This window comes from Seriola aureovittata, chromosome 5 (genome assembly GCF_021018895.1).
Source record: "Seriola aureovittata isolate HTS-2021-v1 ecotype China chromosome 5, ASM2101889v1, whole genome shotgun sequence".
NCBI classification, from domain to species: Eukaryota; Metazoa; Chordata; class Actinopteri; order Carangiformes; family Carangidae; genus Seriola; species Seriola aureovittata.
Genome location: NC_079368.1, coordinates 15,816,615 through 15,829,687, shown reverse-complemented (window position 1 = coordinate 15,829,687; position 13,073 = coordinate 15,816,615). Strand labels below are relative to the sequence as shown.

General features: G+C 39.7%; 1 protein-coding gene across 2 annotated transcripts in view; it reads right to left on the bottom strand.

The window, feature by feature from the left end:
* Positions 1-10,744: 10,744 nt before the first annotated feature.
* pcsk5b (proprotein convertase subtilisin/kexin type 5b) overlaps positions 10,745-13,073 on the bottom strand; it is a 55,267-nt gene continuing 52,938 nt past the window's right edge. Inside the window, exon 21 of one of the 2 annotated variants that reach the window (XM_056376445.1) lies at positions 10,745-12,860. In XM_056376445.1, coding sequence (XP_056232420.1) covers positions 12,745-12,860 — 116 coding nt within the window. In that variant the 3' untranslated portion in view covers positions 10,745-12,744. The remainder of the gene's footprint in view (positions 12,861-13,073) is intronic. The other variant, XM_056376446.1, reaches the window with a different exon arrangement.

Below are 13,073 nucleotides of genomic sequence, written 5' to 3'. Positions count from 1 at the left end.
TGCTTTCCTGAAGCCTTACATGAATAGTGAAGAAATCTTATCTTGAAGAAAGATGGTCAAAAAAAGGTGTTTAACAACTCTCATCAATGAAATGAAATGAAAACCATCTCGAGATATTGCAACCAAGGAATGAAAGAAATAAGAGCTCAACGCCCATGACTGGTGGTGTTCACAGAAAAACTTAAAGAGAGATTGGAGATGTGCCAGCAGCAGTGCCCAGTAACAGAGCAGAGGAAGCCACAGAGCCATGTGCCAAGGAGGGCAAAGATAATGATGGTTTTTTTTTTTCATCCTAGCTAAAAGGCTTTTTTTTTTACTTCTGGCAGCCCGAAAGAGTTTTTGTCATTGGACTACACAAGACATGTGTCAGTGCCATTCTTGAAATTACACAGAGCAGATCAAAACATGACCAATCCAATTATAAAATATTTTCAAACCTTTATTTAATGATTAATGAGTTTAGTATGCAGAAAGGATTAAAGGGTATAAAACTGATAATGAGTTAATAAGATGCTTTAAAGTAATTTGATGGGGGTGATAGGACTGAGTAAGTGCTGCCGCATCTTATCACACACAGTCAGGCTGGAGAGCACAGTGACAGATCTCTCACAACAGCACATCATAAACTAACACGCAAATACACACACACAAACACACACAGACTGAACTATTCTTTTATTGCATCATAGCACATGTCTTAAACTTAACCTTCTGATTTAAGACGTGCACCCAAAGCAGCCCCGCAAAAAAGTGAAGACCAACCAAAACAACCTCAAATTGTCCTCATTTCACTGTGAATGTCTAAAATTGTCTTTCATAACCTTAGAAATGCAGGATGACACATAGTGTAAGCATGCACTCACACATATCAGATGCCAGTTTCAGACACCACACGCTCTGTTTCATCTTCACTTTTGCCTGTAGCATCGCGTCAAAGGGACAATCATCTCAAAACTCTAATCTGCTGACTGACTTATTTAGCTTGCAGAATTGTGATTACTGAGAGCTGGCGGGTGGCAGGGAGGCTGTGGTGAGGGTGAGAGTGAAGAAAGATATTCCACCCAGAATGCATAATGACATAATAACAGCCCGTCTCCACCTCAGATGAGTTCAGCACAATAACCACTTTCTATGGTATGCCGGTAATCATCTCTGGGAGAAGGAAGTGCTCTGATCTCTATGTGACTTGTACTGACAGGGTGAGGTGGAGGAGCACAGGGAATGCGATTTAGGGAGGACTTATACTGTAAGTTTAAGCTCTGCTGAGAAAAAAATGGAAAAGTGGAAAATCAAAACTTTTCAACCATTTGTGGGATGAATGATGTATGTCTTTGACATCAGTAACATGCTTTTCCTTGTGGAAAAGATAATCAACATCATTCCTGCAAAAAGTGAAAGATAGAAGATTTTCTGCCCCCATATGATACCAAATACTAATGTGGCATCTTCTAGTGGGGTAAGTTGTCTGATAATTAACGAAATCTGCAGTTAAGTGCAGTTAAGTATTAATAGCTGGTCTATACTTGTCCAAATGTATTTTCGTACAATTGAAGATTATTGGAGAAAACAAAATGTTCATTAATTGGGGAACATCTTACATATTAATAACTTATCTCAGTCGTTGAGGCTCATTTAAATTCATTAATGATGATGTATCTGCAGTAATAGAGAGCCTGCAGCAAAGAGTGAGGTGCAACACCAATCAATGGCAATATCATTGGTAAATAAAGGCAGGTGTCATGCTTCAGTAACAAGTTTCTCCAGAATCTCACTGTATCTCACTCCTGAGGACTGAAACAGTAAGTCTTAGACTAAAAGTCTAAATGTTGAGCAGTGCAAGTTTCATTCATACAGTCACTGCAACTTCAAGGTACTGTGGTGTGTCATGTAGCTACAGTATATAGTTGCTGCTGAAGCTATAGTAGGCCTGGTTTTATTTCTGCAATGTGATCGATGAAGGAGGTGAAAGAGGCGGGAAGAGAGAAAGAAAGTAAGGAGAGAGAAAAAGATGTCAACTCACTGCGTTCACATTGCTTGCAGCCCTCGTCACAGTGGAGACAGTCTTCATTCTCTCTATCTGCAACCTGACCTGATGAACGCAATGGACGAAATAATGGATCAAAAAATACATAAGACAGAAGAAAATGGTGATGAAATGATGTAATAAAGCCATGAAATTTAGATAATTTCAAAATGTTGTCCAGTGTTTGAGTTCATGTTTACTGCTCAATACCAGATGACACAGTTGTTTAAAATACGGTTTAGTTCATGTTTATGTTTATGTTTATGTTTATTTCGCATCAGTTACTGCTCTGCCTGTGATACCAAAAAAGGAAAAGAGGAGAAGAGAAGAGAGGAGAAGAGAAGAGAATATAAGAGATCAAATTTAAATATATATTAAATATAATTTTAACTGTGGTCAAACAAGGCCAACAGACAAATCCTACCACATCCATACCATCAGTTTTTTCTGTTCAAACCGTCTGTGGGGCCTGTTGAGACCTGCCTACAACATATGATAAGAATTTGATCTCATCCTCCCACTCATACAGTTTATATCCTCACATACAAACTCTCATCGTTATACTCCTCACTTCCGTCTCACATTCAGTGTAGTGAAGTTGTAACTCGCCACCTCCACATCTCTCCATCTTATCTCAAAAAATGATCTCACTCAAAACATTTGAGCTTTTTCTCAGTCCTCCTTTGGCTGGCATTCACGTTTGATCCCATACGATGAGATAAAGCACTATGTGTTCATTGTTCACATTCTCTCTGATGATAAAAAACAAATTTAGCAAATGTTTTTTTAGTGGACCAGATTACAACCAGAAAGCAGAAGCAAGAGCACATCGTCACAAGGCAGACCTGGATAGATTAACTAAGTTAAGACAAGTCATTCACTCTATTTGCTTGGTAAGGTATTTTCATTTGTTTCTTTTTTTCTCCTTTTTTCATACAGTAGCTAAAGCAATCGATATTGATATAGATATAGGTATTTTTAGTGCGGAAATTTTAATTTCTGTTATGATGTTTTTGGTTTGTTGAATAGAGCTCTGTGGCCATATGTTTTTCTTCTTCTAATAGTATGCAGATTCCTTCATTGCTAAAGTCATACATGTCAAAACCACCACAGAAAATGACCTCATGGACACATAAGCGTTATTATAACTTTCAAAAGCCCCTTAATTCACTTATGAAATATCACTGTTATCTTCAGAAGCTTAAAATTCCCTGAGTGAACTGCACATTTTTCACACCTGACACAGAAACCCAAATGCTTTTAGTATCATAGTGTACGAGTTCAAAGAATAGTTTCCAATTCTTTGGTCAATCCGTGCATATTTCTTTTAAACTGTGGCTCAGAGCCGTGCATGTTGGCATATTTTCTGAGCATTTGAATTTTAATACTTTCTTTAAAATGAGGTCAATGTGCTACATGTGTGTTCCCTGAGGTGACGTTTGCCAAATTCATCCCAGCTGTGTGACAGTGGTGCTGAGCCACAGTGGTAGCTATTACAAAATCCTTCCCAAACTCTTCTTTAATCAACAATAATTCTGCCTACATTTAGAATTAGATAACACACTGTCTTATTGATGCTCATGTTTTGACTAAGCAGCAATAGTCACGGTGGTGTCACCCATCATGAGTCTGTCCAGCATTTGTACTTTAGAGTAAACAAAGAGGGAATTTCATAGTGACATCAGTAAATGAACAAAGAATTATGTGGATACTCCTCCATCTCTCACCTGCACTGCACTCCAACGGGACACACTGGCCATTTCTGATCTTATGTCCTGAGCTGCAGTGGAGGCATTGTTCTGCTGCTTTACAGATGACGCACTCTGCAGGACAGGGTTCACACCGTCTGCTTGCAGAGTGGAAGAACCCCTCTGGACAGACATCCCGACACTGACCATGAAAGAAGTACCTGGCTACACCAAATTTATCTGGATGGAGCAAGAAAAGAAAAGGAAATCTGTGCGGGAAATATTCTGAGGAACAAAAACTGTGATGCAGAAAACAAGTATACAGATATCCTCAGAGAGGGAGTCATACATATGTACAAAAACACAGACACAGCCTTGTTGGGTTGTCTGTAAAATTTTTACTGCAGGTCTAAGCAGTTTTTAGAAAGTTCGATGGATGTTTTGGTAAAAGGACATTTTGCAAGGACATTTATTTTTTGGAACAATTGATATTGAACATCCTGAAATTAACTACTGGAAGTTTAAAAAGAGGGGAATTCAGACCACATGAATTGAGATCCATTGTTTTCAAAGTCAAATATTTAAATGGTATAAATTTTGTGGTATTGGAATTTCAACATTCGTTGTTTCATAGTGGTTAAATTTAACAATTAGGTATTCAGCTGCTTATAAGATTCAAATCCTTCCTGCCTGTCTTTACTTCCATAAAAATGAAACACAAACCTCTGTACTAGTGTCTGCAACTGTGATTTCACAGTTTGGGCTTGTGTGTATCAGTATTTTGAAATGGACACTTTCATATGTTTGATTAACCCTCTTTTCTTGTCTTCATCTCTTCCTTTGTTCCTCTCATGCTCTGCCCCCCCACCCCCCCACCCCCCCACCAGCACCACCACCACCACAATCTTGAGATGGCAGGGGTGTAAAAACTCCACGTTACTATCAAAGGTCAGTATCAAGAACTGCCTGCTCAGTATGTACCAGTATGCATGTGTGTGTATGGGTGACTGGCCAAGATAAGAGAGGTTGTTTTGAGAGAGAAATGACACAGGGAGAGACAGATGGAGGGTCTCTTCATGTTATTATTGTTATGTCTCATTGAGCCTCAGACAGACCTGCAATTAAATGGAACCACATTTGCAAACACAGTCTGACAAACTTGCCGGCTAATTGAGAGTGTGTGTGCATGAGTTTGAGAGAGAGAGAAAGAGTGTGTGTGTGTGTGTGTGTGTGTGTGTGTCTGTGTGTGTGTGTGTGTGTGTGTGTGTCTGTGTGTGTGTGTGTGTGTGTGTGTGTGTGAAGGGGAAAAGGGGAAATCTGGTGTTAATCTTCTCCTTGGCTGTCTGGTGTCTTGAAGTGTGTGTAGGTGGGTGTGTGCGTAACAGAATCTCCCCAGTGTAAATATATTCGTTCTGACAGCCATAATATTGTCTGTGACACTGTGATAAACACAGTTATTACTACCACCTTCAGGTTGATATTTCTTCAGCTGTGAGCCTCTAACGACATCCGGGTTTTATCATAACGATTGTTTTTACACCAAAGGAAAAGGGTTAGGTTTCTTTTTTATGGATTTTGGATTGGCTGCACTGGATCCTAAGATCATAAAATCTACCACAAGGTACGTTTTTTCAATCATCAAATCCAGACAGAGTTTGTCATTTAACTGAGCTAAAACCCATGAGATGTGCAGTGACCTCTGCACAAGGATGTAACAAACAAATGAGTGATTCCCCCTTTTAATGCATCTATCAGCAGGCCTTGGCTGAATTCCTGCTTTAATTAGATTCATTTACTTTTAGAGGATTGATTGGTAGAGTCTGTAACAAATGAGCCTTAGCTTGATCCATGTGATGTTACGAAAAAGCACGATTTCACTTACATTCCAGTCACAGCTAGATAGATGGGTTTCTAAATCTATCCAAGTCAACCTCTGCAAAAAGCTACCTGTGTCAGTTCAAAGGCTCAGAGAGTGCAGGCTTTACATGGTGGGAAAGAAAGAGAGGGAATTCTTCCAATACTGGTGCAGCTTTTTCATCCCAGTTAAAGTAATGTAATTTTGATTTGAAATTAATACATGTTAATGTTTTTTTGTTTTGCTTTGGCTGAATGTGCATTTGATTATTACAAGGTTTTCAAAGCCTAACTCAGGTTAGTGTACCTCTGTCACAGCTGGTGCAGTTGTCTGGTCCCTCATCAATACACTCATGGCAGGTGTGGTGGCAGAGATAGCACTGCCTCCCCATTGCGTAACGCCCTGACTGGCAGCGAATGGTGCATTGTCCATCATCGAAGAAACTGCAAGTGGGGTGTTGTTCACAATGAATATGCAAACTCAGCCTGAGCCACAAATATACATATTTACAGTACAACATTTTTTTGCTCCTTTAAAATAAGAAGCAATCGCAAAAAATAAAGCAACCATGATGAAGTTTTAATTATTTTCTGAGCAGAATACAATAGTTCTTAACTCAAAAATCTCCTTTTGTTTAACATTAAATCTTTCATTCGAATGTACTGAGAGTTTTTGTTCATGTGGATTCATGGTCTACACATCTTGAGACCAACGACAGCTTTTAGTTCTTCACCTTTTGACAGTATGTGGGTTGGTTGGATTGGAGTACTGTAAGTGTAGCCTACCTCCTCAGCATCATTACATTGCGTCTTTCCAATGAAGGTGTTTGTATGTCAGTGGTCCTCACCGTGTTGCAGGGCAGCTGGTGCAGTCCTCTCTCTCTGGACCTGAGCACTGCTCACAGGTCATATCACACAGGTGGCACTTTCCATGTTTACTATACTCTCCTGCGGACAGAGAGCAGGAGTGAACAACATGACCTCACACCTGATGCCTGAAAGTCTCTGTACAACCACTTCTCCTAGAAAAACCTCTTCTTTGGCTTCATCTTCTGTTTACCAGATTTGTTATGTGTATGCACACTTCTTTTTTTACTTGTGTGACTTGAGTTGATACTGTGATGTGTCCTATTTACACCAATTATAACAAACAGTCATTTGTTACTGTTTCATTTCAGTGAAGATCCAGCTCATTATCCTCTGATTGCTGACATCTCTTGCACAATAACAACTATGCCTCTTTTTTCTTGCTTTCTTCTCTGTCTTGTTTTTATATTATGTGCCAATACAATTCACAGATTTAAAAACATGTTTGACAATGTTTCTCTCAGGCGTACTCTCTATTTCCTGAGTGCTTTTACAATAAACAGTGATACGATCTGGACTTGAGATTTTCGTCTGGCCCCTTGTGAACTTGAAGACACAGAGAGGATTTCCAAAACTCAAGACTTTTTAAACAAACAGAGATTATCACGATTTCACTTGCACAAACTAATTATCATAAGAATAAAGTTATGAAACATATAATCAAACTCTTTGTGTGTTTTGAATTTGTATGTTCTCTCCATGTTTGTGTGCTGTCGTGCCAGTTACGCACAAATGTATTTGTCTGGTTCACACCTGGTGACTCCCAGTCAGCGACTGGAGCCTTTTCAGTCACACATTACATTTCATTTACTCATTTAGCAGATGCTTTTATCCAAAGCAATTTACAAGTAAGGGACAACACTAATGCTTCAGTGCAGTACGAGACCTTGAAGTGTGTACTAAGTACTAACTCTATTCAAGAAAGCGAAGTGCAAGGAGATCAGGAGACCTTGAACAGGACAAAGTGAGAAAAGATGGTTGGAAAATATTTCTCAGCATTTTACCAGATTTGAGACTAAGACTTAAAAGGGACATTCCATAAGCAATTACTTTTAATGACTTGTATTAGTGATCAGGTGATGCAAACACCAGCAGATCTGTGGCTCAGCTACATGAACAAGTGTACTCGCTAATTCGAGCAGAGATGCAACAGAATTACTTTATCATAAAGAAACATTCTGTAACAATACCAACTTGCCATTTGCTTATTTTTCACTTGAGAATAACATGCCTTCCTACAGCCCCATAGTCACATCCTCCACTGTTGAAAATGCTGAAAATGTGCGTAGGTTTTGGAAGGTCGGAAAGTTTTTGTTGAGTACAGCCTGGAAATTGACTTTTGGGTGCCAGAAATCTCAACACCTGGCAAAGTAATTGTTGAGTTACTGGCATTGATCAAAACATTATCACACTCCAGGTAGATACATTATTGTCATCACAAACTTTGCAGCAGTGAAAGCCCAACTTATCGTGCTTGTAATATTATAAATGAATCATGTTCACCAATTACAATTTTATCTTTTCGCTCGTCTGAACAAGTGTTACGTAAACTTTGTTCACATTCACTCAGGATTCATAATATGTATGGAAGCTATTGTGTCCAGTCTTACTATAGGACAGAGAAAAAATCCTTCAGCTTCACACTTGGCACCACTGAAAAGAGCCACAACAAAAGAGGCATAAACATTGTGTCCTATCCTACCTTTGTATTAGACAAAGGTGACAGACACTGGCTCAGGCATAAGGATGGAGCTTTCTCTCTCTGTGTGTGTGTGTGTGTGTGTGTGTGTACGTGCGTGTGTGTCTGTGTATGTGCGTGTGTGTGAGTGAGTGAAAAAGAGAGAGAGAGAGAGAGAGAGAGAGAGAGAGAGAGAGAGAGAGAGCATCCTTCAAGGCAGCGGCGAGGTTGTCTGTGCTCTCTGGCTTTCTGTGAAAAGCTCAATTGTTCCTTTCAAAACAAAAGAGCTTCTTTGTGTACAAACACAACAGGCGGTGGCTTCCCATTCAGCAGAGCTCTGCTGAAACCATTCAAACAGCCCCCTAATAAACGCCGTCACTCTCCTTCTCTCACACACACACACACACACACACACACACACACACACACACACACACACACACACACACACAAACTGTCTCCCTGTCTTTCTGTTTGTCGTCCCCCTCACTCACTCACACAAACAAACAGGGAGCCAAGTTCTCAAGGGATGGAAAGCCGCACAACTCCACTCAGCAAAAGCAGACACTTTGGACTCCCACTGCCAGACGGGAGAAGAATGGAGCACAGAAGAAAGAGAGCTTGTCACTCAAGGGAGTTAAACTTTTCCAGTGTTACGGACTCGGCTGACCTTGTGAGGACACTGACACCCTACTCTGTCAGGAGAGACAGTTCTGTTTGCAGATATCACAGTGACATCCACCACACCTGGCCCTGAATCCTGATCCCCCTCACCCCTCCACAGGCTGATCCCTCCACATACTCAGTCCAAGAAAGCAGAAGAACAAATTCACAACTCCCAGTCAAGAGAGTCAACCACACTGTTTATCTAATATTGTGTATTTATTACCACAGGGAAGAGTTCCTTCTTCTTGACATGAGTTAAGGTAGACATTATTTGTCTGCAGTATTTCACCTAGAATTATACCAATGCCTTGATCAAGGGCAATTTCAGGACTGTTACCAAACATCTGTCTTTTAAGGGCGGGAAGCCCCTTAAGACACTGCACTCTGCACCCATGAGTTACTGCAGGACAAACTAAGGTTTCTCATGGCTACCAATATGATCTGAATGTCAGCATATTAAATATAAGTCTAAATATTGGAGGGATAACATTCATTATGACCAGAATCAGCAGAGAGAGAGAGAGAGAGAGAGAGAGAGAGAGAGAGAGAGAGAGAGAGAGAGAGAGAGAGAGAGAGAGAGAGAGCTGTAGGCTACCTCTTGTCATGGCTTACGTGAGGTACATTTAACAGCGAGGACATTTGTTTGAAGTTTGGTGTATGTGCTTTACATCAATCTTTAAATAAATGCTCCTTGTATGATGCCAATGGAAGAATATATTATATTGTCTGATTTTATGACACTTAAGGGATTCCCAGCAAATTGTGCTATGTGATGAACTAGGTCAGAAGTGTACTACAGGGTTATTCATACACAGACTGTCTTACAATACTATTTGTCACAGTTGGCGCCAGCACGCAACACCTCTGTGTGTGTGTGTGTGTGTGTGTGTGTGTGCCAAACAACATGACGGGGAGGGTTGGTTACAGGTACTAATAAAACACCTGTGTTACTGTATATGAGAGACATACAGGTACTAAGCACTAACATTGTAATGTTTCACATAAGGCTGTTTGAGGAACACTCAATATTTCTACTATTATTATTACTTAATAACTATCTTATGGGTTTAAATGCAACTGATGACAATGAGGAAGTTTGTCATCTGCTCCAGAACTGATATATATATATGTTGGCATTATTTGAATTATAGCCTAGGAGTTGTTCAGATGTACATATTAATTGCTGTCTGACATGAAAAGAGAAATCCTGAAAAACTGAAAAAGAATAACAAGAAAAGAGTCCAACATCCAGGCCCACTTTAGCCGCCTAATGAATGTAAAATACTTTCAACTGAATCCACAAAAGACAATGAATTTTGTGACTATAATAAGGCAGTAAAAACTTGCATTGATGACCTGTTTTTAACTTCCATCTAATTGTCAATGAGTGCACACATCTCCCTTCAAGTGTTCTGCCTGGGGCATGTGGAAGTTTCACTTGATCAATCAGATCAAGTGCTGAAAAACTAAAAGTTTCCGAAAGCAATGATATGAATTTCAATGATCTTATTTCCTTTCATGACTGTAAAAACAAATGAAAAAAAAATACCACAATGGGAGAGTGAAACACAAAACCTAATGGTTTGGAAGGGAAGTGAGAAACAGATGAACAAAAATGCTAATGGTTGAAATAATACTGATGAATACACTGTTAAGATAACTAATGAGAACTGAAAAGAAAACAAAAACATGAACAGATTAAACATTTTAATAAGAACACTTAAGTAAAAAAAAAAAAGATTTTCAAAACTAGAACTTTGAGTAACATTAATAATGCATTGTCACAGATATGTCACAGGTACACAATAAAAACAGCTTTTATATGAGGGGGTGTGTGGGTGTGTGTGGGTGTGTGTGTGTGTGTGTGTGTGTGTGTGTGTGTGTGTGTGTGTCTACTACCACACAATCTAAAATCAATTCAAGTCATCTTAAACAATGACCAAGAATAAGTTTTTGTTAACCAAAACAGGGGATTCATCAAGCTTTATTACAAATCATCAAGAACCATAACCAGTTGACAGTACAACAATTCATCTAATACTGTAAATGCTCAAGCTGCAGGTGTGAAGACCCACACAGAATAAGAATCTTAAACATTATTTTTTATTTTTCTGCTGTTCTTTATTAGAAACCACCAGAGTAACCTTTGACTTTCATCGGGTAAGATTCAGAGACAGACAGGAAGAAAAACCAGGCGTCTGAGGTCAGCCGGCCTTAACACAAATACAGTTTTGACTCAATATGAATTAACATTTCTGACACACTCCTGGTTCTGCTGTGATGTTGTCAGTTCACTTTCAGTTTTAACAAATGTGATGTAAATAGAAAAAAAAAAAAATGATTGCCTCATTTGTTTTCCAATTTTTCTTGAGTTGACGGAACACAAAGTTCTACGGCCAAATGTGTTTCTATACCTACAATTTGGATAAAATCCCTTTTTAGAAAATAACTGAAAGTAAAAATGTCACAACTCTGATTTGGACCACAGCAGTCTGTCTGCCTGTCAGACCCTCTACCTGCAGATGAAACATGATAACAACAGAATATTTTCTGTGCCGATCATTGACCTTCTGTGTTGAAAGTGTAGAGCAATACTTCAGTTGATATGCATTGCCATTAAAATGGAATGACGAACAGTTCAACTTCTAAAACTCTATTTTATTCGAGAACAGTACATGAAGGGATGCACCGATACAGACCAAATATAATTATTGGACAAAATTCCCTGGGGTTTCATATGGCACGTGGACAATCAAACCAACATATGGGAAAGTTGAGGATCCCTGTAACAAATATAAGTTATATATCAATTATTCTATCCAGTGACAACAAAATAATGGTGGAGCTTTAAATTGTTCAGTCACAATAATGGATGGAATCGATACTCAGTTTTGGGCAAAAGTTTAGCATCCAGAATGTGCACCATGTGTGAAAAATGGGCATCGGTGCATCCCTGGTACCAAATTCATTATAACTCACTGCAGCATTTCCTTCCCTGCAGAAAGCTCCGGAAGGAATGACTATCGACTTGTCTTGTAGTACCTCTCGAATGAATCAATGCTGCCTGGGCTTACATCAAGAATTAATAGCATTCTTCTACACACACCAATAAAGACAAACACACACACGCACACTATTCAGAGGGCAGGTTTATGTTTTTAAATAAATGAAATGAGGTGATTTTGGTCAGTAACGTGCATCAGTCTTGGCATACGGTGACACTGTGGCGTCTGTAACTTCAAGTGATGGCTGATTTATGTATCTGAGTTCATGTTTATAAGCGTGTGTGTGTGTGGTATATATGCATATGTATGTGTGTGTGTGTGTGTGTGTGTATATAACTGCGTGTGAATTTGTCTTCTATCCCCTAAACAGCCAAAGTCAGCCCAGACAGACATTATTTTCACATTACTGAGTGAGCTTCTTTTTTTTTTCCTCTGACGTATATTTACAGGCAGAAAACCAGGGCCTTTCCTACTGTATGTTCACTTTCCATCTGTTTATCGTTAACACTGGAAAGAGAGGAGGAAGAGGAGCCAAAATAAAAATGCACACAGACGTATTCAGAGTTTTCACAGGCTGAGTGGCTCCTGTTTTTAGCTATGCTTCCTACACTGGCAACAAAAAAGAAGGTTCAATTATTTTGGCATCGATGCTTTGGTCACAAAATACCGACACTTTTATTCTTTTGTTTGTTTTCACTTTTGTTTTCATTTGCTCGTTTGTTCTTGAAGTAAGTCCCAGTCATTTTACACCCTGACCACGTGTGTGTGTCCCAGTACAGAAAAAAGGTAGGTTTGTTGTAGTCCTGTCATCGCACCTCCGATGCAGTCCCTTTAAGAGGCACAGATTCTCTTATAAATTATGTGACTGTGAATGAGTGGGCAGGGGGGCTTGAGAAGGAGGGGTTCCCCCTGTGCCCCCACATCCCCCCCTGCACTCCCTTTACGCCCAGTGAGTACATCCCGTCACCCCTTTTGCGAGCACGTTCTGCAGCACAGTTGCTGCAGCACTTTCCTCTGGCAAAGATTGTTCTTTTTAACGAGCACGCAGAAACTGCCTTCCGCCCAAGATTCTTCATTTGCTTTCCACAGACCAGGAAGAAGAGATACAGGGGGAGTTTGGAAGGAGGGGGGAGGGAAAACATGCGCACACACACACACAAATACATGTGGAAACGCGCACACACACACACACACACACACACACACACACATACACACACACAGGGTAGAACCATTAGAAATGGTTGAATGGCAGGCAGAGCCATGTGATTGGTCAGGAGAGGATTCAGGTA